Source organism: Dasypus novemcinctus, chromosome 28 (genome assembly GCF_030445035.2).
Source record: "Dasypus novemcinctus isolate mDasNov1 chromosome 28, mDasNov1.1.hap2, whole genome shotgun sequence".
NCBI classification, from domain to species: Eukaryota; Metazoa; Chordata; class Mammalia; order Cingulata; family Dasypodidae; genus Dasypus; species Dasypus novemcinctus.
This window is the reverse complement of record NC_080700.1, coordinates 22,408,002-22,435,646: the sequence shown is the minus strand read 5'-3', so window position 1 is coordinate 22,435,646 and position 27,645 is coordinate 22,408,002. Positions and strand designations below refer to the sequence as shown.

The following is a 27,645-nucleotide window of genomic DNA, read 5'->3' as shown; positions in this document are numbered from 1 at the left end:
GTGGGGATTTGGCAATCATTTGGTTAATGCAATCGATATCAATAATAGGTTTAGAAAATTCAGGCTAACAAAAAAAAGGGGGGAAAAAAACTAATTTAGAGCCTGATTTATCTGTCCTTGTTCTCTTCACTCATCACATTAACCAGATGGTTATCAAATAACCACTTGTCTTAGGACAAGAGCCTCAATTAGCTAGGCAGGTTGTCAGAATTGTTCTAATCAGCAGAGCAGTGACCAGCTCTTCATGTGGAGAAGGTTCCCCAGTGAGCACTGACCTAGAATGACAGGAGAACCTGACGGGCTGTGGGATTTGCAGGTAGCAACAGACAGGCCAAGTCTGACTCAAACGCCAGGTACTGAGGCACAAATTTGCAAAACAAATGCCAAAATAATAGTCATAATTTATTAAGCAATTATTTCTATAGATGTATACTATCTTATTGGAATGAAATATTTAAAAAACAATGAATAATGAATATAATAGCTATATCATAATAGTTTTATAGCCCCTGAGAAGTTACTTGATGATTGTAATAATGTGTTTTGGGAAATTAGAGTATTAGATGGTTCTCCTATGCGTCATTCAGAAAGGGAAGTGGGTAACAGTCAACCGACAGATGGCAGACTCGAGTGATGAGAGATGGCTGGTGACAATGACTGGTGGGGACTGAGCAGTCCCTGTTTGGGTCACAGTATAACACTTGTGCAAGCAACGTAAGGCCAGATGGAGCAGCTTGACTCGATAGACAAGGAGAATGAGGTGGTAGGTGAAGATAGTGCAGTGTCACCAGAAAATGGGGCATCTCCTCTGATAAAGCCTTTTAAACAAAACTAGTTGAAGACAAGAAGACTATGCAACATAACTTGTGAATTTTCAATAGCCGTCTCCTTCCCGCATCCATGGTAAATATCTACAACAGCAGCTTAACCATTTATAAGAAAAGAGAAGAAGATAATTCCACCCATAGTTTCAGCAATACATAAAAATCACTATCAATATCGTGGTGTGTGATCTGCTAATTTTTTCCTGTGTATATAAAAATATGTTACCAGACCCAAAGCATAATATACATGCTTGTTGGTAAACTGCTATTTTTTACTTAATACCATATCATAAATATCTTTCCACATAATTAAATACTCATTTCCAATATCTTTCTTATGGCTGCCTTGGTTGATGACACATCTTGCCTTTCAGGCCTTCAGGCCAAATGCCTTGCAGTCCTTTCTTTCTCACACCCCACACTCAATCTATCAGCAAATTCTGCTGATAGATTCTGCTGACCAATTCTCACCTCCTCTACTACCTCCCTCGCTGGAGCAATCATCATCCCTTATGTGGACTGCCGTAATCACTTCCTGATTGTCTGTCTGCCTCCATCCTTCTGCCTTATTATCTATTTCAACACAGCAGCTGGAGAGGACTTGTTATAAAGTAAAACAGATCATGTGACTCCTCTGCTTAAAACCCTCCAGTGCCTTCCCACCTTATTAATAATAACAGCCTTATTCCTTGTAAATAGTTTAAAAGAGCCCTGCTTGATGGCGGAAGGAGGGGCCTCTTTGAATACAACGCTCTTTGTCTTCCCTTGTCCTTTCTACCCCACTGCCTACTGGCCTCCTAGCCTTTGAGGGCACAATTCCTGCCCTTGGCCCTGTGCCTTCTGTGTTCTTGACCTAGAACACTCTCTCCTTAGATATCTGTATAATTATCTCCCTCACTTCCTTCAGTGACACCTTCCTAAAGAGGCTCTATCCTAACTACCCCACATAAAATAGTAGCCTTTTACCATTCCCCATCACTGCTTTATGAATATCAGCATTGCTCATCAGCTTTGGGCATTCCATTAGTTACTTGTTTTTTGTCATCAGCTCACCCACATTCAAGGTAAGTATCGTGTAGGCAGAGATGACTTCTGTTTTGTACACCACTGTATGTTTTATGTACGTGAAATAACACATGGCAATAAACATAGAACGAATGGATGAATGAATGACTATATCCTAGCTGAATTAACTATATCCAGATAATAGTTCTTTGTTTCTACCATGCATGTGCTTTTGGTCTTCTCCTCCTACTTAAAAATTACACTGTGAAAAATGGTGATAGTAATAGGATGGATAGCAAAATGAGATACGTATAGGAAAGTCCCCCAGCTTAAAGGAAATGTATTTTGTGATAATGTTTTTTCATTCATGCATCCAAAGTGATTACAAGTGTAAACTTCTAGGCCTCAGGTTCATTTCTACCAAATAGGGATATGGTTGTGTGTGTCAAAATCTTCCTTCTTGCTGATTGTCAGCATCTATTTTCCAAAACAGACCAGCGTCATCTGAAGTCCACTAAGTCAGGGATATGCCCTGAAGCATGAAAAAAAGGAATTGCAATATGTTAACCTACAGTGCTTCAACCCATCTACACTAGCTGTACCACAGCAACAGTTTTCCATCCCTCACTTGACGTCCTCTCACAAATCCCCAGCCTTCTGAAATAACACCAGGTTTTCATGCTGATTCTTTGACCAAGGGTTCAGTTTTTGTTTCTGGGTTTTTTTTTTTTCAAATGTTTCCCTCCTGTTGCTCATTAATGGCATAGCCACAGCATTTTTAACATGATCCATAAATTTGTCTTTGGTTCCTCTTGTCCAGTGACTCAACTCTCATATCGGTGTGGTTGTCATTTTCTTACCGTCTTCCATTTTAAATTATCATCCATAACCCCACCCCAATCAATACGGCAGAGTGAGGTGTTGCAAGGCTTCATCCTCCCACAGAATCTTTGAACCACCAGCAAGAACTGGCAGGAGCATCTTTCTCAAAGCTCCAAGAACATTTAAAGGATTGCAGTAATGGGGTGAGAACCAAATCAAGAGAATGCCAATTTAAAACTGTTAGGACATCTAAATAACAAAGTTGGATGACTCCCATTTTCCAATTTTAATTCTTTTTATTTTTATTTTTTTAGATTTTTTAAAAAATTTATTTCTCTCCCCTCCCAACCACCCCCCAGCCAGTTGTCTGCTCTCTGTGACCCATTCGCTGTGTGTTCTTCTGTGTCCACTTGTATTCTTAGCAGCACCAGGAAACTGCTTTTCATTTTTGTTGCGTCATCTTGCTGCATTAGCTCTTCATGTGTGTGGCACCACTCCTGGGCAGGCTGTACTTTTTTCACATGAGGTGGCTCTCCTTATGGGGCGCACTCCTTGCATGTGGGGCTCCCCTATGTGGGGGGCACTGCTGCGTGGCAGGGCACTCCTTGTGCACATCAGCACTGTGCATGGGCCAGCTCACCACATGGGTCAGGAGATTCTGGGTTTGAACCCTGAACCTCCCATGTGGTAGGCAGATGCTCTATCAGTTGAGCCAAATCCACTTCCCCCAATCTTAATACTTATTGCAATGCCACAGTAATCAAAACAGCATGGTACTGACACAAGGACAGATATATAGACCAATGGAATTGAATCGAGAATTCAGAAATCAAACCTCACATTTATAGCTAACCAATTTTGACAAGGGACATAGATCACTCAGTTGGGGAAGAGTAGTCTCTTCAACAAATAGTGCTGGGAAAACTAGATATCTATATGCAAAAGTATGAACGTGAACCCATTCTCCACACCATAGAGAAAAATCAACTCAAAATGGATCAAATTCCAGAACTAAGCCAGAACTATCAAATTCCTAGAAGATAATGTAGGGAAGCATCTTCAGGACCTTGTGTTAGATAATGATTTCCTAGACTTTTTACCCAAAGCACAAGCAATGAAAGAAAAAATAGATAAATGAGACCTCATCAAAATTGCATGCCCAAGACAAGATGGATGCATAGAAAGGATCAGAGAGGCCCCTGTGCTTTGACCTGGAATTATTTTCTAAACTCATTTTATGGGTAAGCTCTGAAGGAAAGCACATATACAAGTTCATCTACAAAGAATGAGAAAGGTGTTTCCTTTTCTGTTTTTTGTTAGTGCCTGTGATTCAAGGAAAGCTCTGTCATAACACTAGCTAGATACAAACTTAGAGAACAGACACCATAGGGAGTGGATATTGCTCAAGTTGTTGAGCACCTACTTCCCATGTACAAGGTCCCAGGTTAAATCCCTGGTACCTCCTTAAGAAACAAACAAACTACAGAAAAATGAAAAAAACAGCTTGGGGAAGCTGGTGTAGCTCAGTGGTTGGGCACTGGCTTTCCACATATGAGGTCCCTGGCACCTCAAAAAAAAACAAAAAAAACACCAAAGGAACAAATGTCACACAGTTTTAACTCCAATGATAACACATTAAAATACAAAATGTTCAGGTTTTAACAAAAGAGCACAAAACATACAAAGAAACAGGACAAAATGGCTCCAGCAAAGGAGACAATTAAAGCATTAGAAACCACCAGTGAGGAGAACCAGACATGAGACATACTAGAGAAAGGCTTCCAAAAGTGTCCTATATATGCTCAAAGAGATAAAGGGAACATGGACAAAGAGCTAAGGAATTCAGGAAAATAGTAGATAAATACAAAGAGAATACTAATAGATGGATGAAAGTAAGTATAAAAGGAACCAAACAGAACTGAAGATCACAGTAACAAAAATTTAAAATGCCCTAGAGGGGTTCAACAGCAGATTGGAAATGGCAGAAGAAAAAATCTGTAAACTTGAAGATAAACCATTGAAATCAATCTGAGGAACAGAAAGAAAAAAGAATGAAGAAAACTGAAGAGAGCCTGAGGAACCTGTGGGAAACCATTGGGCATACCAATATACATGTTGTGGGAGCCTCAAAAGGAGAAGAGTAAGAGAAAGGAGAAGAGAGAATATTAAAAGGAATGTTGCCTAAAAACTTCTCAAATTTAATGAAAGACATAAATATACATAACCGAAACACTCAATGAACTCCAAGCAGGAAACACCCCAATAGAACCAAACCACAACATATTATAGTCAAATTGTCAAATGCCAAAGATAAAGAGGGAATTCTGAGAGCTACAAGAGAGAAAGCAGCATGCTATGTACAAGGGAACCTCATAAGATTAAGTATTGGTATCTAATTAGAAAATAGGGATTCAAGAAGGTGGTGGGATGATATATTTAAAATTCTGAAAGCTAAAAATTCCCAACCAAATGGCAGAGAGATTAACACAGTCCCAGATAAACAAATGCTGAGAGAGGTCTTCACCACTAGTCCAGCCCTACGAGAGATGCTACAGTTCCACAGGGCCTAAAAGGTAAATATACAAAATGCAACAATAAACCAGTGGATTTGGACTCAACAAGTATAAACATGTAATTTGTGAAAAGAACTCCATAAAGGATGGAGGATTATAGGAACATAGTTTGTGCATGTGATTGAAGTTAAGTTTGTATTGAAGAAAATGAAAGTGTTACAGATTTAGGATGTTTAATTTAAGCCCATGATAACTACAAAGAAAATATTGGAGAATAGGCAAAAGCTCATTGAGACAGAAATTAGAATAACAGTTGCCATGAATGTGGAACAAGAAAAATGGAAAGTTTATGCATAATTGATGTAGGGTTTCTCTTTGGGGAGGTGGGAAAGTTCTAGTAATGAAATTGATGAGGGTACACAATGTTGTGAAAGTAATTAATCCCATTGAATGGCATGCATGTGTGTGAATGAGATGGGAAAGTTTATGTTGTATGTATGTTCCCACAATGTAAAAAGAAAGAAAGAAATAGCAACTAAAAATGCAATGATGAAGTAAATGCAGTACAAGACCCTGGACAATATCTAAAAAGGGAGGAGAAAAAGCTCAAAGGAGGATTAATGAAGCATATGAAAAAATTGGAATATAAACTTTATATCAATTTTAAATTTCCTGAGCTTGATAACTATGCTTAAGATGGTTACATAAGTAAGTCTCCTTGTTCTTGGAAACATGTGGCAGTATTAAATGTTCAAGGAGCATAATGTATACAACTTATAGTCAAGTGTTTAGAAATGGATTGATAGTCAGGTAGGCAGATGGATAATGGATTGATAGACTGATGGATAGATAGATAAAATGATATGACAAATGTGATAAAATCTTAAAATTAGGGGATATAATGGTATATTGGAGTTCTCTGTCTGGGGCTTGTATTATTTTTGTAACTGTCCTGGTTGTTTGAAAGTATTTAACAATTAAAATTAAAGAAAAGAAACTCCAATCCTCTGAAGCAAATAAAGGATCTTGATTTCCAGGAAAATAAAGAGTTTATTTTAGAATGCCAATTTAAGGGGAATCATCTTGTTGAAGATTTTTGCTACTTAAATTACCAGCAAGCAGTATTCCAAAGAATCTCTAGATTTCTTGTTAATCAGCATTTTCAAATTCAATCTAAACATTTAACACATGATATTTAAATGCTATAATAGGTTAAAAAAACAAAAGAACTGCTATCTTCACCTTATGAATAAAGTCCTAACTCTAGGAAAAAAAATCTGTTTTCCAATTCATGGGCCTCTTCTCTCTCAACACTTCCAAAACAAAGAAAATAACCTCCCAATGTTTTTGTACTTACTGGGTATAATAGTTCATTGACATTTGTAAAATTGCCTAACAACCAGACACAGCAGAGGAAATACCATGAAGACCAACATTAATTTGCAAACATACACCACCATGGCAGCTCACAGTTGCTGAAATTCTCTCTTGTATGAGGGTACAGTTGATATGCATTTTCACTAGAATAGCTTTATTAATTTCTATGAAAGTTATAAAACTAAAAAGTCATATATAGAGGTACTTGAGTAAGATGACTACAAATGGATGCAACTTTTTCTAGGATAAGCCTCAGTGTTGAAATACTGATTCAATTAGTATCTCTCAAGTTTCATTTTGTAGTTAAGTGATTAAAGCAAAGCCTTTAGCCCATTTTCTTATAAAAATATATGAGACACATTCAACAAATGGTGCTGCAAGAATTGGATATCCATAACCAAAAGAAGGAAAGAGGACCCCTAATCACACCTTATCCAAAAATTAACTCAAAATGGATCAAAAACCTAAAAATAAAAGCAAGAACAATAAAACTTCTAGAAGAAATTGTAGTAAAAATATCTTCAAGACCTGGTGGTAGGTGGTGGATTCTTAAAGGAGGTAAGAGGAGGACTGAGTGGACTACTGATGTTTAATATATGTAGAAGTTTTAATTAGCTTTATTGTAAAAGTGTGGAAATGTATAGAGTGGATGGTAACACACTGTGAGTAACAGCTAGTTTATAAATGGGGATGTGGCTGAAATGGTAGTCTAGATATGTAAATGCCAATTGACAGAATGCTAGAGAATAATCTAGGAACTGAATAGCACAGTGGATGAGAATTGTGGTTGATGGTACAGATGCAAGAGTGTCCTTTGTGAGCTACAGCAAATGTACATCACTACTGCAGGTGTTGGGAATGTGAAGAAGTATGGGAAAAATACAGCTGGAATGACCTATATAGACTGTGGTTAGTAGTAATAATATAATATTCTTGCATCTATGCAAAAGATGTACTGTTGATAATGAGACAGTATGGAAAATGTGAGCCAAATGTACACTTTGGACATGGTAACAATCAAATGATATTATCGTATCTGTAGCAAATGTTCCACTACAGTGTGATGTGTTGATAGAGGGGTGTTGCTTGGGAATTCTGCATGATTGTTTTATAAGTTTACAACTTCTGTCATAAAAAATATATTTAAAAAATAATAATAGGGTGGGTTGGGGGAAAAACACACCAAATGTAAGATAAAGGCTATGATTGGTAGTAAGATTTTGACAATATTCTCTCATAATTTGTAACAAACATCTCACGACAATGCAAAGTGTTGGAGGGTTGATGTATGGGACCCCTGTATGATGTTATGCATGTTTGCTTTGTAAGTTCACAACTTTTACTATACACTTAATTGTTTATGTATGTTCATATATAAATGATATAAAGTTAATAATATTAGGTTTGGTTGGGGGAAAAATACTTTGGTTAGTAGGAATATTTTGACAATGCTCTTTAATCATTTGTTAAAAAAGTTTAACAACATTGCAAGTTATTGGTAGTAGGGTGAGTTATGAGCCCTGTATGATGTTGTATGTTTGTTTTGTAAGTTCACAACTATTATTATACACTTATTGTTTATGTATGAGTGATATACTTCAATAAATTATTATTTTTTAAAAAGTATATGAGACAAAATGGCTGGATTAAATTGTCCATGTTTGCTTATTGCAAAAGGACAAAGGGCCCAGTCTTTGCCAGCTGCTAGATGTGGTGAAAAGAAACTTATAAAATTATTATAATTTTATCCCTGATTATCCCTGCTTTCAAAAGGTGACTGGTTGAATACTTGTGAATGCTGTACTTCAAAATATAAATAGCAAATTTGGACTCTTTGGTATAACTCTGCTGACAGATGAAAATTACTCATATGTAGTCATTTTTCTAATTAAAATGAAGAATGATTACTAATTTTCATGTGGGAAAATGTAAAAATCTGGGCAATCAAATCATAATGTAACTGATAATATAGCTGAAGCTCTTCGTTTTGTGTGTGTATGTGTTTTGTTTTTTATTTTTATTTTTTGGTCTATCATGGAAATTATTTGTCCTGTAAATCATATTTTTTGTTTTATTTTTCTCATTTCTTGGAAATGTATCTCATACCAGCATATAAACTTTACATATCTGAACTATATAAAAGTAGTGATGAATCTAAGTGTCCATATTTAGAGTGCCAACAAAATAGTTTTTGTTTTTTTTCAGAATTTGAAATATGCCTTGCAGTAATGAATGAAATTATCCTCAAAGTTAGATGAATAAATAAAATGAAATGCACAGCACCAAAATAGCAAGGAAAATTACTGAAATAAACTTAAAATAAAAAATAAACAGAATACTAAGTACTTCTAAAAACATAAATTCTCTTCTGTCCCCCTCAATCCCTTTAGTCTCTAATCCATCTCTTTATCCCATCTTTAAAATACCTTTAGAATTTTATCAATTTCTAAAGTCCAGTGACTTTATTTAATAACAGTTTAGAAATTTATTTTCCCAAACTTAGTTGTGCCTAATATACTTTCCAAGGAAGTCTTGTCTAAACAACATATTCTCGGCAAAACAGTAAGGTGCAAATATATATATAAACTATAGGAAGTTTCCTAAGCAGAATGTTCCATTAAATTTATGTATGAGGAAGTTTGAAACTCAGAATGCTTTTGCCCTAAAGAAACCTCATTAACCATTTAATTAGACACCCAGCTGACCTACAAAGCCCCATTTAGCCAAGCTTTAACTGATATGTATCTAATCTGAATCTCCTTCTTGAGTCAATCCATTTGGGGGTTGCAATCCCAGGGGTCCTCTAGCCTCCCCTTATGTTAGCTATTAGCATGCTAATTTGGGCAACCCAACCACCATGGGCTAAGGAAAAATACATTAAGGGGAACACAAAGTTGCATCTCCATTATGCCCCTTTCCCTTCTCTGGTTTCAACCAAGGATGAGCTTTTGAGAGGCAGCAAGAAAAAGAAAACAGTAACTTGGGATCGCTTTACCTCTCTGAGGGCCTATCACCCTAGATAGTTTTTCTGGTGTTGACCATCCAAAATCCAATCTTTAAAGGGATTCAGGATGATGAAAACACCTGCCCTCCAGAAATTTATAATTGAAATCACTCAAAATACAGGTCAATAAGAAAGGAAGAATTTTATGAAATAGAAAGAAAGAGGCACATGGGGGGGTGGAAGGGGGAAACACACACCCCCATGCCCTTTGAAACTTTTTGAGTGTTCCTAATCACTGAAATTTTTTGTGTTCTTAATTTTTTGTTACTGCATTTTCTAGCTTTCTCTTTCTATACAATGTATAAACTCTACCAAATGGTCACCAGGACATCTGATCAAGCAGAGTTTATTAGCTTTATTGCATTAAGAGGCACCATCACCTTGATTGTTGAGAGTGTCACAGACAGGAGAGGGTAAGGAAGGATATTTACAGGGTTTGGCGATCTGGGCTCAAGTGGCCACTTGAAACCTTGAAAAGCATATATTTCAAGTGAGGAAGTGATTGCAATTGGGGAAGATTCCTGACATAGTAGTTTAGGGTTGGTGGTCACAATGAAGGAAGGCAGCCTGTTGTCTGATTTGTGAGTTATTGCCCAGGTATAGAACAGTCTATTTTCCTGAGAGATGTTTACTCAGATGAGCATACTGTTTGTCTGGATAAATTATTTGCAGGAATTTCTTGATGCAAGCAGTGAAGTGATTTATTGCTTTTACAAGCTTATTTTCCAAGGCAGGATTTTTCTGGAAGAAATAATTAAGTCTCAGTGGTTCCATTCCTTTAGCCCCAATGGCTATATTGTGTGCATGCAGGTGGCTTTGGGTCTGACTTGTAGCCAAAAGCTACAACATGGTTTCCGCTATACACACTTGGTGCTTCCAGCACACAGACCTCTGACCCCATTACTTCCCTTTCTATATTTTTTACACCTCCTTCCTGATTGCTGTCTGCACATTTTGTTGTTTCTACATTTATGTACTTTGTAAATGTGCATGTTATTTCTTCCAACAAATCCATGAAGAAAGAGTTCCTCTCTGATTTATTTCATTTTTGCTTTCTCTATACCCCCTGGCCTTATACATAGTAGACACACACTGGACATTTATTCAATAAAGCAAGAATGACTGGTTGGTTGGAATTTGATTCCTGCCAATAAGAATAATATTGATTAGTATTGTGAAATAAAAACATTTGACAAATTTCTGATTGCATCCCATTTCAATAAGACTGATCCTTCTGTAGTACCTCATTGGAAGGCCAGTCATTTCTATAGCCAACCTGGGAATTATAATTCAGGAGGAACAGTTGCATTAATATGGCAGCTGCAACAAACCAGAAAATATCTATGGCATGAATTTTCATCTAAATTATGAAAGTCAGGTTGAATGAATTACAAAACATCTGAGCTCATCTCACCCCATTTTGAGCTTCTACCCATTACCTACCTTTATCCATTTGATGGTCATTTCAGATGTGTCCTTTTGTTCTTACAAAAAATATTAGAATAGATATTTGTGTACACATCTCCTTGTGTAACTGTGCAAGTTTCTCTACAGCAGATGCCTGCAAGTTGAATTGTTGGGCAAAAGCACAAGATTCTTTTCAACTGGTGTAGGAGAACTTGGGAGCCTTCAAGTGGTAACTACTGAAAAGGAATGCCTAAATCATCCTTTACAGACATAATAAAACACTTTCAGCAGAGAGAAATTATTAAGATAAGCTTGGTTTTATTTATCAAAGTAATAATGCTTTGCATTTGATTATGTAAAGTTCTACTGCTGACTTTTAATGTGATTGCTCAGTCAAGCTATTTCAGTGAATTTTCCATGGATGCTATTATAGCCTGACTCTGGACTCATTCAGAAATGGCTACTTCAGCAAAGCGTGCGCAGGCCTTAATCAACCTGGCTTGATGAGAGTTGAAAGAAGCCCATCAAATTCATTCACTCTGCCAGTCCAGGCTGCAGATGCACTCAGCCACTGCTTTGGCTTGTAATTAAAGGTAGTTGTTCGGTGTTTTGCTTCATTGTCCTTCATCACTTTGAATCATCTTTTTTTTTTTTCTTTTTATGCTGTCTCATCATTAGCCAGGTTTCCTTTTCAAAGTTGTACTTAGGGAAAAATGGAAGGTAACTGCGATTGTCAAGCCTGCATTAGGCATTCCAAGCTAGAGCCAAGAGAGAAATTAATCCTCAAAGCGTTTCACACCAAACAGCAGCAATCTTCAAATTGCAGATTATTTGTGTCATGTGCCAGTGCCAGTAGCACATCGGAGAGTTGAAATCCATTTCAATTTTTATCCCTGGGCCAGGTGCCCATGGCTTTCCACTGAACCCAAAGGACATCACAATTGCCCTGTGATGATGTGCAATGAAATTAAAAGGAAAAATAGTAATTGAAGACTCATGGGGTTTTTAATGCTTTTCACTGAAATTTATTTTCCAAATCATTTTCTCCTCTTCCGTGGCATAGTTATTGAGGAAATTCAGTTAATCCCCCAAAGGTTTTTTGTTTTTGTGTTTTGTCAATAGTTCTCAGGGACTTTGTGGCAAAAATCCACAAGTTTGTAATGTATTTTTCTGAGGAGATTCCCAATTAGATTATAAAAATAGTCTTTATGGCATAAGAACAGAATAAAAGTAAATGTTGATTATAAATCCTGATTGAAAGAAAAGCCCATTTTCAAATGCTATCATTTTTAAAAAGTAGTGTTCAAGTTTGTATTTGTATGCTCTTTTATAAATGTCCTTATTCTGTTTTTTAATACCAAACAGGTAGATTACTTTTATCTGCCCAGTGAGCTCAGATTTTTAAAAGGCATGTGCAAGAGATGAGTCAGGAGTTTAATAAATGGAGGAAAAAAACATAATAGAATGGCACAAGCCTGTGAGCATATCGTCAGGATAAGCTGAGAATGCACTGAAAATTGGGGCAAGAAAAAAGGAAAAATAAGAAAAAGAAGAAAAAAGGGGAAGAACAGGCCATCATTGAAGAAGATAGCACAGTATTAACAGATGTAAAAGCTAGCCAATTTCTGTTTTTCCTGTTTTTCTGAAAAGACAAGATAGTCCTCATATCAGAAAGAACAGAACAAACAATTCAGGGAAGAAATTGTGCCTAAGAGAAGTGAGATCAGGGTAAGGACCACACAGATATTTTAGATGCCTTTAGGTCTCTCCAAACACTTCTATAACCTGTTCACTGCCAGGAATCTTTGAGACACCATAAAGGAAGAATATTAGAGCTCTGGAAATGAGTAATTCTTTTTTCTTTTCTTTTTTCAAAATGAGGAAAGAATGAATGTCAACAATTGAAAAGCAACAAGTTTGCTATGAATTTCTGCCATCAACCAAAGGAAAAAAATAGTTTGTGAACACTGCTAAAGGTATATGTAATCATAAAGTGCCCAGAGGGATTCACTAAATCCCTCTTGAGTTACCACTGAATGCAGGAGAACTCATCTGCGAGGGAGGTGATGTATTCGTTGGAAGTCTAACGCAGGAAGAGCAGTTTATGCATCAGTCCCCTCTCTGACCTCTACCACACCTCTTCCCACAGTAGCCCCCTGGACCCTGAGTCCTAGGTATATGGGATCCCAGAATGCCCTGCACAAAGCCTTAGGACTCTTCACTAGCTCTGTCTTCCCAAGGGCAATAGGTATTTAGGGTCTTAGGGATGGCCAAGGGCAACTCTTGGTGGAGGTGTGGTAGGACAGTCATAGAGCTTGAACATGTGGTTTGCACCATTTAGAAGGATGAAAGGCCACTCCAGGGGGGTGGGAGCTGATTAAGAAGATGATGGGGAAAGGCCAGGGACAAGGTCAGCTATGCCAATGCTGCCACATGTAGAAGCAGCCGTCCAAAGAGTCTGGGAGTTCTAAAGTATCACCTTCCAGATCCTCATGTACGTTTCCTTGTCAAGTAAAACGATAAACATATATTTTTTAAAGTTTGTAGTTTGATTTAAACCTTTTAATATCCAGACATATGGTATGTCTGGGCCCGCAAGTTCATGGAACTTCCTAGGGACAGCCCTAGCCGCTGGGCCTAGAATCAAGAATGAGTGGACTTACTGGTGTTCTGCTGGGGAACTATTGTGGTTAGTAAGGGAAGAAATTGTAGTAGTGATGTGGAGAGGGTGGCCACGGTGGCTGCTGATGGTAGGGAGATGGAAGAAGAGATGTGGTGTGGGGGCACTTTCAGGATTTGGAGATGTCCTGGGTGGTGCTGCAGGGACAGATGCTGGACATTGTGTGTCCTGTCGTGGCCCACTGGGTGGACTGGGGGAGAGTGTGGACTACAAAGTGGACCATTGTCCATGTGGTGCATTGGTGATCCAGAATGTATTTGCCAGGTACAGTGGATGTGCCGCGATGACGAAAGAGGTTGTTGATGTGGAAGGAGTGGGGTGGGTGGGGTAGGGGTATATGGGGACCTCATATTTTTTAATGTAACATTTCAAAGAAAATAAAGAAGAAAATTTAAAAAAATAAAATAAAATGAGCACGTACAACACATACAATGCCTTGTAAGTAGGGTGAGAAGAAACCCAACTGTGTGATGTTAAGGACAAAGTGAGGAAGGTGAGAGCTCTCACCTAAAAGTTTGACCATGCAAAAGAAAGAGGAAGTACCCTTCATAGCCTTCTGGGAATGAAACAACATAAAATCACAGGTTATGTCAATCTTGTTCACCTCGGGTCCCCAGTGTTTCCAGTGGAATATCTGACACTAAATACATCAGTGAATTAACAGGAGACCTCCTGGGTACCACATTGGAAGAGTAATGTTGCCAAATGCAAGGTCAAAACAAAGAATGGAGGAAATGGAAATGAACATCAGGGTGTTTCTTATAAGTGTTCACATATATTACACATTATTTTAAGTAAATGGGTATTAGTCCCAGGAAAGAGAAGCTTAATAAGAACTTATAAGAATTGGATATGTTCATAGCCTGTAATGTGATTATTGGGGGACGTTATAGAAGGAATTTCTGTACTAACAGAGAGATTGGTCTAGATGGTATAACAGCTAAGGTTTCTTCCAAAACTAAGATATTTTAATCCTTCATTTCATACATGGCTGTGTATAATATCTGTATATTTTTTATCATTGAAAAAATTTTAGACTGCCATCAAGTCCTTAAAAGTCAAAAATTGGATCTGACTGCATTGATTGAATTAAATAGTCAGACTGCATTTGGCAGTTGGGTGTCTCCCTTATGGAAAATATCTTGAATTTCAACAGTGCACTGAGTGAGCGCCTTTCAGGGGCCCAAACTAAACCAACTCAACAGATCTGGCCTCCATCTTTTTATGGATAATGGGGCTCTACTTTTGCTGAAAATTAGCTCTATTTTGACAGGGCTAATAGGGAACATGGAACTTTTAAAAACTCTTTCTTTTTTGAATAGTAGTATAGTAATAATGTTTTGTGTCTTATGGTTAAAATATACAATAGTTAATTTCTGGGATTTTAAATAGGTGGCTAATAGGAAAAGTAGAATTTCACTTTTGGGTCCTTCAATTACTTCTAGCACTGACTTATAAAGTCATTTATTTTTCAATGTCCTTGATCATGAGAACCAGAAGGTAATGACTCTTTTCCCCTCCCTTTATTTATTTATTCATTCAGTAAGTACTATTTGAGGATACTGTGCTAGTCCTGGGGCAAGACTGCCTGTCCCGGTCCTCAGGCAACTTATCTTCTGATTTCCCTTCTGTAATCCATACCTCCAATTTTTTTCCCAGTCTTGGCAATGGCTACAGGCTCTTCTTTTAGGGAAATTGGGTGAGAGGGAAAGGAGGTAAGGTGCTGGCTGCATGCTCAAGGGAGGATCTTTTTGCCAAGCTTTTTTAATAGGGGATCATTTAAATATGTTTATAGTTTGAAGTGAGCAGGCTGCAGAGCAGTAGAGGTTGAGGAGAGAGAATGAATGATCAGTTGGGCTTATAAGAAGCTGAGAAGGGACAGGTTAGAACGGATGAAGAAAGGACTCTCACAACAAGTTTGAGGGACATTGAACCCTTTCATTCAGGAGGAGTAGAGAGAGATGGGTGCAGATTAGTTTGTCATTTAGAAGGATTATGAATTTGAGGGATTTTACACTTGGTGGTTGTCTCGGGGTGGGTTACCTATAAGCAGACTCTGATACGGTATTTGGTAGGCAAGGTGTTTATTTGGGGGTTGCATGTAGCTCAAGTGGTTGAACGTCTGGTTCCCGTACGAGGTTCCTGTACGAGGTCCTGGGTTTGATCCCTGGTACCTCCTAAAAAAAGCAAACAAGCCAAAAACCACGACTCTCATTGGGGAGCAGATATAGCTCAATGGTTGAGTGCCTGTTCCCATGTATGAAGTCCTGGTTCAAGCCCCCATACCTCCAAAAAAAATGTTATTAGGGACCCACACCTGTGAAAGGAGGGATAAGAAGCAGGAGTGGGTGGAATGAGAAGTTGAGCTGCCCTGCAGGCCCCACAGAGCCTCAGCCACCCCAGCGTGGGGCTTTGGAACAAGCATTGCCCAACAGTAGCCGGAGTTGGGACAGAACTGCTGGCCCTTTATACGACCACCTCCCTTAGTCACCAGATTTGGGCTGTCCTAGTAAAGGTATAATGCCAGGTGAGGTGCCTTGGCTGCTGAGGAGCACCACTGGACCCTTCTGCTGACCCTTCTCCCACTGCTAGGCTGCCGCTCCTTCCTTGGAGGGGGTCTGGGGAGCTCATTTTCAGGTTTGCCACAATAGTTTAACTTTTCAATCACGTATCAGATGGGGTCATATTTTGAGGCTGAAGTGTATAGAGAGAGGTTCATTGAGAAGCATGGTGTTATTAGTCAGGATTCTCCAGAGAAACAATGATAAGACTTGGCTCACGTGGCCATGGGGATTGGCAAATCCATGTTTTGCCAGGTAGGCTGCAAGTTGGAAAGTCCAATGGAGGTGATTGTGAATTTCTCAGGAGAAGCTGGCTGTCTGGAACAGAAATAGAAATCATCAGTTTTCCCTTTAAGGCTTCCAGCTGACTGTGTGAGGTGCCTCACTGCTGAGGGCAGTCTCCTCTGTTGATCCTCTATGTAGTCAGTCATAGATGCAATCAACTGACTAATTATTTAAATCCATGAAGGACCCTTACAGTAACAATAAGACCAGTGCTTGCTTGACCCGACAACTGCACACCATAACCTGGCAAAATTGACACATGAATGTAACCATCACAAATGGGGATGTCTTGGAAGAGTCCCTAAGGGACATGGAAGAGGGAACTAACCAAGGACACATGTACAGAGGGCAAGCTGAACTGAGGGCCCAACAAAGAGTGGCCCCATGAATATGTACTGGCCCCGTTCTCAGCAAAGATGCAGTTTCAGGTAAATGGCATGAATTTTTATCAGATAGGCAACTAGCCCCATTTTGCTATGCTAGCTGCAATTGGCAGATCTGGAAGAGAGGTAGGCAAAACCAATAGTAGGATTTACCCACATATTGGCAAAGCAGGTTCAGTAGAAGTACAAAGTAATAATGGATTCTAAGTGTCACTGACATCTTCCTGTTTAGGGTTGGGGCTTAGGAGAGAGATGCAAGGTAGGAGAAAGGCCATTTAACCAGTAGGCAAAACACATGCATGGGCTGGAGGTGAAAACAAGGCACAGAGCTCTGGGAATGAGAGAAGGGAAGAAGTGGAGGGAAAAGTCACAGTTTCCTGTGATTGAACATGCTCCAGTCACTGCCCCAGATACAGGAGCTGCAACATCTACAAACAGGTAGTGGGAGACAGAAAATATACAAAATAAATAAGTAGTATATTGAAAGAAGATGGGTGCTATGGAAAAAGTTACAGCAGGGATGAGGACAGTAGGTGACAGATTAGGAGATGAAAACAAGCTTTGATTCCAAATAGGGTGATCTGGGGAGGTGTTTCTGAGAAGGTGGCATGTGAAACAAAGACTTGAAGGAGTTGGAGGAGTGTGCTCTGCATGTACCAGCGCTGAGACTTTTCCAGAGAGAGGGGACAGCAAGAACAAAGGCCCTGAAATCAGGACCCATCTAAAACGGTCAGGACCTGAGAGTGGAACGGTGTAGCCAACGAGCAGTGAGCAAGCAGAGAGCATGGTCAGAGATTTAGCAGCAGGCCAGATGGAGGAGGGCCTCAGAGGCCACTGCACAGACTTGACTTTTACTCTGAGAGATGGGAAATCCACTGGAGGATGACATTGTATCTAACATAGGTATACATTTTTTTTTCAGAATTGAAATTCTTTTTTTTTTTAAGATTAATTTTTCATTTATCCGCCCCCCCCCCCTCGTTGTCTGCTCTCTGTGTCCATTGCTGTGTGTTCTTCTGTGTCCACTTGTATTCTTGTCAGCAGCACAGGGAATCTGTGTCTCTTTTTGTTGCGTCATCTTGTTGTGTCAGCTCTCCGTGTGTGCAGCGCCATTCTTGGGCAGGCTGCACTTTCTTTCACATTGGGTGGCTCTTCTTATGGGGCGCACTCCTTGCACGTGGGGCTCCCCTACTTGGGGACACCCCTGCGTGGCACGGCACTCCTTGCTTGCATCAGCACTGCACATGAGCCAGCTCATCACACGGGTCAGAAGGCCCGGGTTTGAACCTTGTACCTCCCATGTGGTAGGCAGACGCTCTATTGATTGAGCCAAATCTGCTTCCCTGGTATGCATTTTAACAGACTCCTTTTCACTGTTAAGAGACCATAGGGAGCTGATGATGCTGGGTAGTATGAGGATATAATATGGGCAATGTAGACAGATGTGGCTTCCAGTGAGGAGCCATTGTTGTGTGTATGTGTGTATAGACCTCATGTGTGGTTCCAACCAGGATCCATTGTTGTGTGTATGTGTGTATAGACACCATGTGAGTTATTTACTGTCCAAGGGTACTCCAATGTCATCAACTCCCTACTTTCATATCCTCTTTGCTTTCCAGTCCTGTTTTTCCTCCTTGCCACCTCCACCCCCTGCACTGAATTTTATGAACTTATACATTTTCATTGACAAATAAACCTTTCTCTCTACACCAATGCATTCTTATATTTCTAGTTTTGTTATTTTTAAATTTCATCTTCACACTAGCCTTGTGTGTCTCCCTTTCCCACACTGATGTTCTCGTGGGGAACATGGTTTACAGATCCCCCTCCACAGCTCTTTCTCTTAAATACTTGAACTCTTACCACTCTTCCCTTCTGACTAACTGTACGCTGTATCTTTCCTTGTTTATTATATTTTATTGCACCTACCAGGTGTTTTGGGTAATTATCTAGTCTTCTGTTAAAGATGTTTACGTTTGAGCTATCATTGACATCAATCCTTTAAGTTATGTCTTAGGAGAACCCTAGAATATAAATTCACAAGATAAGCTAATTTAAATTCCATATCTTATTTTATCAAGAACTAAAATAAGCCAAATAATTTTTTTTGAAAATTTGAATGTTACAAAGGACTACTTAGGAGAAAAATCACTTACAACCTCAAAGGTTGAATAAAATTATCTTTAAAACAATATGTATTAAGTATGTATAGCTATAAACAATTTATGCTCATACAACTATATATTTATAAAGTAAATATGAATAAAGTAGAAAGCCAAAAACTTTCAAATTAACTCAATGAATGTAATATGGAAGATGATGTTGTTTTGCTGGAACTAAATCATTTTGGGGAGGCAATGGTCTCTAACAGGTTAGTCCTGGTTGTGTTGCTAAGTGTGCCTCCTACTTATACCATCTGGTGCCTTGGTTTTACCACCACTTCTCACCTGTACCTCTTCCTTCATATACTTGGCCTGTAACCATTTGACCCTCACTTGTTGGGGATGTGTTGCTCCCCTTTATCTGCCTCTGTTCTTTTCTCATCAATTTCAGAAAAACTAAAGTATAACTATCTGGTCCCACGGAGATCTAAATGAGAAGAACTAACTTGAGGCTGAATTTGCATAGCAATTTTTTGGTTAAGTTGTAGCCAACCAAATGATCCAGAGTATACTTTTGCTAATTGTTTAAATTACCATCAGAATAGCAGCTCCTAAATTAACAACTTCTCAAAAAGAACCTTCAGACTACAACTCTTTGTCTGTGGGCTTTGATTTGAGAAACGTTTTTATTGTCAAACTTCAAAGGTCTACTTTTCCTTCCCCATAATAATGAACATGACTTTAGCAATTGATGTATTATATTTTCCACCAAAAAACCTCAGAATTTTCAATTTTTTAAACTATTGGTAACATCATTTTCATTTGCAATTCTTAATCTTTTGTATTACATTAGAGAACATTTACAGACCACTTTCTCAGAGTATGAAATGTTCCATAAAATGAAAGACTTAAAAATATGTCCAACATTTTATGTGACCATAGATTTTCAGAACTGGAACTTATCCAGTCATATTCCTCTCTAAAATAGCCTGCGCACGTAGTCATTTAGCTCTGATCGAAAACCTCCAGTTGTTAGCTGCTGCGATTGAGTAATGTATACCATTTTTAACTTAGAAGTTTCTTTATATTGAACGAAAGTCTACCTGTCATAATTTTTGCCTTTTGGTGGTTAATTCCACCTTCTAGAACAATGCACAAATCTAATCTCTTTTCGCCTATGTGAAGACAACAATTGTATCATCTGTAAACCTCTCTTCCCCCAGACAAAACCTTCAGTATTATTCTCATGTCATTACTCTGAGTAATAGGAGAAATGACTGAGAAATTTCTTTGGTACATTTTATAATTATTCCAATTTCCTTAATAAAAGTGGTAACATAGTATGCTACCCTAGCCCTCCTGTCAAAGAAACAAATGTTTGTATCAATTTGTTAATATGGTAACTAACTATAGCCTCATTCAGCAGAATATTTCTATTGAAAAGACAGGATTGGGATGCATTTTAAATGATCATGAAGCTATTTTCACTGGCCTAATTAATCTTTTTTTCCCCACTATTGAAGGTTGGATAGGCTTTTATTGATCAGAGAGAACTAGAAAGTAATGGGTACCAGATTGGCATGGGTGCTCCTCCGAGTTCTTTTTCATCAGAGACCCTTTCCAGATTTAAATACAGGATCTTTATGGATCCTGACACAGGCTTTTGGAAGAACCAGACAGGGTACTAAACCACAGCCTAATCCTACAAAGATGGGACATGCAGCTGCCCTGTCTTCATTCTTAGCGGGTGGAAGCCCGGCCTTGAGTGGGAAAGTAGCACATGGTAAGTCAGCAAACACAGTCATCAACTCTGCCACCTTACCCCAAAAAAAGCCTGGCTCCATATTAGGAATAAGTAAAACATGCTGGGAGTGTTTCTAGGGATCAGAAATGATCCCTATCCTAAGGTCCCCCCAAAGGCTAGAAACTAATTAGGAGAAGAGAGATTACCTGGCCAGAGTCATCTGAAACCCTTTCCTAAAACCCAGTGGAGGCTGGGAAGCAGGCACGGCATCTGTGGACGTATGGCTTTTTTTTTGTGGTTGATTAGACATGTGTTTTTTTTCATATAATAAACTATTATTAATGAGGTTTTAGATAACATGTAAGTTACATAGAGAAGGTTGAATAAAATTATCTTTAAAATAATACTTATTAAATATGTATAGATATAAACTATATATGATACATGTATAGATATAAATATAGGTAAGATATTCCCATATACCCCTCCACCTTCCACATCTTTCCCTGTTAATACCATCTTACAAGAGTGTGGTACATTTGTTACAGTTGATGAATAAATATTGAAGCATTGCTACTAACCAAGGCCTATAGTTTACATCGTGGTTTACACTTAATTCCAATGCCCTAAAATGCCTTAGGTTCCACCTATTATTCCCTCCTCCTCCCCTCAGACCCTCTGGTGACCACTTTTTTTTTTTTTTTATCAATGTTACAAGTTCTTCATTACTACAATGTTAATAAGTTTACTTTATGTGTGGTTACCTTCCCCCCTCATGTTTGTATCATTCCTCAACTTTGAGGATTTGGGGGTGGTGGTGCCCACTCTTCAGACTGAGAGGGGCCTTGGATCTCACGGGGCAGATGGCAGGCACTGTTTTGCTTGCAATTGTGGATACTCTTTGTGTTTTGGGATGGGGGTTGTCCATCATTATCATTTTGTTTGTTATCCTGGGTAGGTCCAATGAACCAGAGAGTAGGTGGTGGCCACAGCTCTGTTCCGATTCAGGCCTCAACTGGGATTTAAGTCTCTGAGACATACATTTCATGGGTGTAGTGCTAATTGTAGGCTCAAATAAAAGGGGTAGAAGAATCATGTAGGAAAATGATAAACTCTGTTGCAATGAGAAAATAAGTTGTCATGTAGTCCAAGGTAAGTCCCTCACTATTCAGTAGACATGTGTTCTTCAGGTGTGCATTTGTGCACTCAGAGACAACAACCCTGGATGGTGACATGCATCACTGTATGTAAGAACATATTACCATACCGGATCATAATAACGTTCTTGTGTTTAATTCTTCTGCCCAACAGCTGGCTGTCCCAACTCCTTGATTAAAGAGCTGCATCACTTCAGGGTTCTTGGAGAAGAGCAGGTGAGTTTCCATCTCCAAGACGCCATCAGTATGTCATGAAAGATAGACACTAATGAGACACTTTGGGCTCTCTCCAGGGAAGCAGAGAGTATCTTCTGACCCTCTGCGCCCCGAAAAGGGAGAAAAAAACATGCAAGAAATATGTGTAAAGGTGCTTTCTTCCTATTCTATCCATCAGACCTGACAGGTTATTAATTGGTACATCTGCTTTCTGCCAGAGCTTTTCATCTCAGGACTCAAGCAGTAAACAGGCACGACACAGTGGCAGATAAGTAAACAAATAAATGCAAAGATGAATTATGCCTAAGGGATTTATACTCACAGATATCCTGATTGTCATGTCTGTGGGTGGATGTGCAAGCATTTTTCACCAGATTTTTGTACTTTGTGTGTATCTATATTTCATGGCAAACACTTTCTATAGGGACGTGAACATGTGACTTCTATACAAAGGATGGCCTATTTAGATTATTTAAATGCTGTGTTGTGCTCAGTGAAGTATGTCATATCTTAAATAGATGTGCTAAGTAAATAATTCAGGATAATAAATAGAATATATCTATATGCACACACACATATATGCATATACATACACATAATTTTGACTACTTAAAAATAGATCTCATAATCTTTATACAGAATTACAGCCTCTGTATTCATATACTGGTATCAAATTATCCTTAAAATACTTACCCCAGATAGTTGATAGCATATTGGTTGGCCTAACTTACACCCAGAGGTAGTCTTTGCCAACTCCTTTGATCAGGGAATATGCAAATGGAGATGTGGTAGTTTGGTACTGTCTATCTATTTTTGGTTTGTGTGTTTTTATTTATTGCATGTGTGGCAAAGTGGGACTGCCCATTTCCAGTAGGAGATTGAAGCAGGAAGGTCTTAGTTAGGAGAGGATGACAAATTGGAAACATTTCCAACTTCTTGAATTAATGTGTTACAGTCTACTTCTTTTGTTGTTTTTCTCATAAATTTCCAGAATATTAGGCATAAATATTTATTCAAATACAAGCATAAATCAGTTATCCCTTATTACAGGTATGAGTTGAGAACTGACTCCCCCAAACATACTTATTTAAGAAAATCTGTGTCTTATGGTCATTTTCCCAAAACCCTGATAGTTATACTGACATTTCTGTTTGGATCATGGAGTCTTCTCTTCTAACTTGCACCAATATTTGCAAATTGCTGTCATATTTGGCATATTTGTTCCATATTACAGCCAGCTGTAAACAGACCCTTAGAGTTGCATAATATTCAGGCCACTTCACATTCTTCTAGAAGTTTAATCAAGCCATAATCAAAATCAATATTATTCCAGTTAGTTGTAAAACCTGGCACATAGTGCACCACAGTAATATTGATCTTTATTTCCTCAGAAAACATTTTCCCTTTCTTCATTCTTTTCTTCATCCAACAGAAATTTACTGAATATCTGCTATACACTATTTATCATTCTAGGTCCTGGGGACAGAGGAGTGAAAAAGAAATTTCCATGAAACTGACATTTCCATTGGGGAAAATATATAAACATAAGCGCATTCAATGGTCAGTGTATATTATGTTAGATGGTTGTCATTGTTTTGGAGAAAAATAAAACCTGAAATATGGAAAGGGAATGCTGTGAGGAGAGGTGAAATTTTATATAAATTGATAAGAAAAAATATCACTGAGAAGATGATATTTGCAAACTTCAAAAAGGTGAGGGAACATATGGCCACATCTGAGGAAAAGATTTCCAGATAGAAGATAAAGCAAGGACAGAAGCTTTGCAGTAAGTGTGTACATGTGCCTGACTTGTTCGAAACAATCCAGAGACCAGTGTTACTGATGGAGAGTGAGCAAGATGAAGAGTTAATGATGAATGAATGAACAGAAGGGACCAAATTACATAAGGTTTTGTTGGAGGACAGTGGGAAGACATCCAGGAGAGTGCGATGAATGGAAGACAAAGGAAGAAATCAGTTCTAGGAGAAAGGAGAATGTGTGTCAAATGCTGTTTCTGACCAAAGGGAACATGGATTAGATTCGAACACTGGCATTGATGGCTTGGAAGTCATTGGTGCTTCTGACCAGTGAACTGGTGAGGGTTCACTGACTGGAAGCAGTTTATGTGAGAAGGGGAGAAGAATTGGAGTCAGTTATTTTTCTTTTCATTTTTTTTTCTTTTTTTCTGTTTTGTTTTTGTTGTTGGTTTTATTTTTATTTTTTGAGAATTTATCTTCAAAGGAAAACAAAGAAATGAGATAGCTGATGAGGGGGAAATGTGGGCTCAAGAAAATCTGTTTTGTTTTAATGGGAAAAATTGCAGTATATTTATATGCTGATGGGAAGGATTCAGTAGAGGCAGATGGCATTTGATGATGCAGAAGAGAGAAGGGAGAGTTGTAGGAGGAATTTCCTTGACTAGGCAAGGGCTTGAGTATAAGAGCTGGCCTTACACAGTAGTGTGGGCAGTTCAAACCAGTCACAGGAGGGAGAGAAGAATATGTAGGCACAGATGTGTGTATATGAGATGTGATGGTGAATCTCATGCAAGTTCTCGGCTAGTTATTTCTCATTCCTCAGTAAGCAGGAAGCAAGATCATCAGCAATTGTGAAAATGGGAGAGGAGACTTACAGAGAGGAAAGATAATGGAATAGTCAGTCAGGAGTGTGAAGACCAATAACCTGGGGAAATGAATGAATTCAGAATGAGATCAGTCAGCTTGGGTGTTTTCCTGTCACATTCAACTGAGTAGGCACAGCTGCAGAGAAGGGGAAAAAAGATAGGATTAATTGGTACAAAGAATTTTTGGAATTTGGGCACTGGAATGGTTTAGCTGGAAAAATAGACGATGGTCAAGGAAAGGGACTTGAAATTGATTGTGGTGAAGGTGCAGTTGTTGTTAATGATTAAGTCTAGGGCAAAACGAGGGATGTTGGATGACTGAGTTAAGATAGAGGACAAGATGCCTGGAGATGAGGGACCCAAAGACTTGGGAAGCCAGGGTAGTGGGAGTATCATGCATATGGATCCTGACATCATGCGTAAATATAGCCAGAGCAGATTTGGATAGTGAGCCAGGAACTTAAGACCTCAGGAAATGAAAGAGAATAATGTGGGTATCAGTAACCAACTGCAAAAGGAGAAAGAATACCTAGTGAAGTCTGGTGATCTGGATCTACAAGCTGGGGGGTATTAGAAGGAGAGGGGCAAAATGTTCTACTATGCCTTCAGTCTCTTCCTCAATGTTGTCCTGATGTTCTCCCCTAACGGAAAATGTCTCTCACCTGAGGTTACTACTTTCCCTGCAGCTCCCTCAAATGGATTTCTCTGCCATACCATATGCACCACCAAGCATTTGCTCCTCAATGCCCCAAGTAGGACACTTTGCCTCTCTCCTTCTAAGACTGACTGACCATGAGTTCCCTTCCCAAGCACAGGGCAAGGGTTTCAGCAGTTGAGGTGAGCTGAAGAATATGAACAGGAAGAGATAGACTGGGCCATTTATGGGGCTAGGGGGTTAAAGAAGAGATGATATGGGAGTCTGGGAGCCTGGAACTTCTTTGGTGATTGATACAAACAGAATTATATCAGCTACACATATTTATACTTCTATTTATATCCTCTTGATATCTGACAAGACCTGGTATCCTCAAAGCAGCTGATAGTATGAGAGTATAAGTGGGGTGCAGAGTGAGTAAAGAGTTCCAGCCCCACCCCTCCTGCCAGAGGGGCTGGGCAGCCTCGCCAAGAACTTGGCAAACTCTTGGACTCTCTCAGGGTACTTGAAGCAACTTATACTCCTTGCTGAAATATGACTTTTTTATGAATATGTGTTTCAAGCATCCTTAAAATTTAAAATAATAAACCATTTATTTAATCTTCTTGGCCCTGTCTCTGGTTTCTGTTTACAACTCATATTCCTAAAGCATCTTTCATCCCCCAAGTCCAAAGATATTACCACACTGTAGGTAAGTAAGTCTATTCTAAAGGTGTAGGTGAGCCCTAAAGAAAACATCAACACTCTGAAGAACTTTTAGACGAATTGCATTTCAGAACAAGAATTACCTCCACTTATTCCAGCTTCCTCCACAGAATTTTAAGGAAATAACCTTCATTCACTCAACAAATATTTATTGAATACTATTTTGAACTATTGTTGTGCTATCTTTGGATAAAATAGTAAACTGAAGGCAGAGTTATTAATAATGATAAATGCTATGATGAAAACAGAGGTTAAAATGTAACCTACTTTAGATAAGGGGTCAAGGAACCTTGAAACCTAAAGTTTGAGAGGGCACTGACTTTTGGATGAGCTAGGATTGCAGGACAGAGTAAAAGAGTGTTCTAAGCAGGGGAAAGCACATGTTTAGTGGTCCACAAGGAGGGAAAGAGCTTGCTCTGTTCAAGCCACTGAATAAAGCCAATACACCTGGTAAATAATGAACAAAAGGGACAAAAGATGTAGGCCATAATCGGTAGTCTGGATTTTATTTTAAGTGCACTGAAAAATACTTGATAGATTAAACAGGGCACTGACATTATCCAAATTATATTTTAAGAATGTCAGTCTTACTGAATTATGGCTGTGGTCTGAATCCAGATGGCTGGCAAAGGAGATAGAAAGAAATGATATTCAGAGGAAGAATTAAAGGATTTAGTGATTGATTGGCTGTGGGTCAGGAAGATAAAAGAATCCTAAGTTTCTGTTTTCCTGAGTGGGTTAAAATAATGGGAAGTTGAGACTAGAGGTATGGAATCAGGAGTTCAATTTTGAACGTATTTTATATGCCTGTAATTAGAGGTTCCCCCTCACTAGGTCTGCAATAATTAACAAGCTATGACTCAGTTCCCCCAACATGCATTGAGGAAAGACAAGATAAGCCCACATGTCTGAAAACATGGTACTTCCCCAAAGGTTGAACAAAGAAACCACATGGAAATGGGAATACAGTTTGATAGAGACCTTCATTCCCTCCAGATCAAAGAGCCACATGCTCCTCCCAAATTCCAAGAAAGCATAACTCCCTAACCTACTACCCTCTAGCCATACAAAGGAAAATTTTCTCTTCTAGGGCTTCCTATTGACCCCTGCACCTTACTCAAATCATTGACCCCCTCCCACTAACTGTCATTTCCCTGCCTAGGAAAGTACTGTACAAATTCAAATCTCCCCTTTCCAGAGGTGGGCTAAAGTCTTTCTTCAGACCCCCGCCAACATGGCGGGGCAGAAGTCTATTCCTCAGATCCCTTCTGTTGGAAGAGCTTTCCAAAAAACTTTCTGCCTGCAATCATCAGTCTCCATGTCCCAGTGATTGCCTTCTTGTCTCCAACACCTATGCAGTATTGAGAGGGAGATTCATTCGGATTTGGATATGTGAACTGGAACTCAGAGGAAAGGTCAGAGATTTAGAGATATACTTGGCAGTCACTGGCATATTGATGGTATTTTAAGTTGCCGAAAGGAGATAAGAGAAGAGGGATCATAGATTAAATCCTATGTAGCACCAAAATTTGGAAATTGGATAAAAGAATGACAGTCATCAATGAAAACCAAGAAGGAACAT

At 38.8% G+C, this 27,645-nt stretch overlaps 1 protein-coding gene across 7 annotated transcripts in view; it reads left to right on the top strand.

Moving 5' to 3' along the window:
- The window catches only part of PRKN (parkin RBR E3 ubiquitin protein ligase), a 1,534,725-nt gene that overhangs the window by 1,229,212 nt on the left and 277,868 nt on the right, over positions 1-27,645 (top strand). For all 7 annotated transcript variants that reach the window (XM_058289661.2, XM_058289664.2, XM_058289660.1 and 4 more), the window contains one exon: positions 22,019-22,080. In XM_058289661.2, coding sequence (XP_058145644.1) covers positions 22,019-22,080 — 62 coding nt within the window. The remainder of the gene's footprint in view (positions 1-22,018; positions 22,081-27,645) is intronic.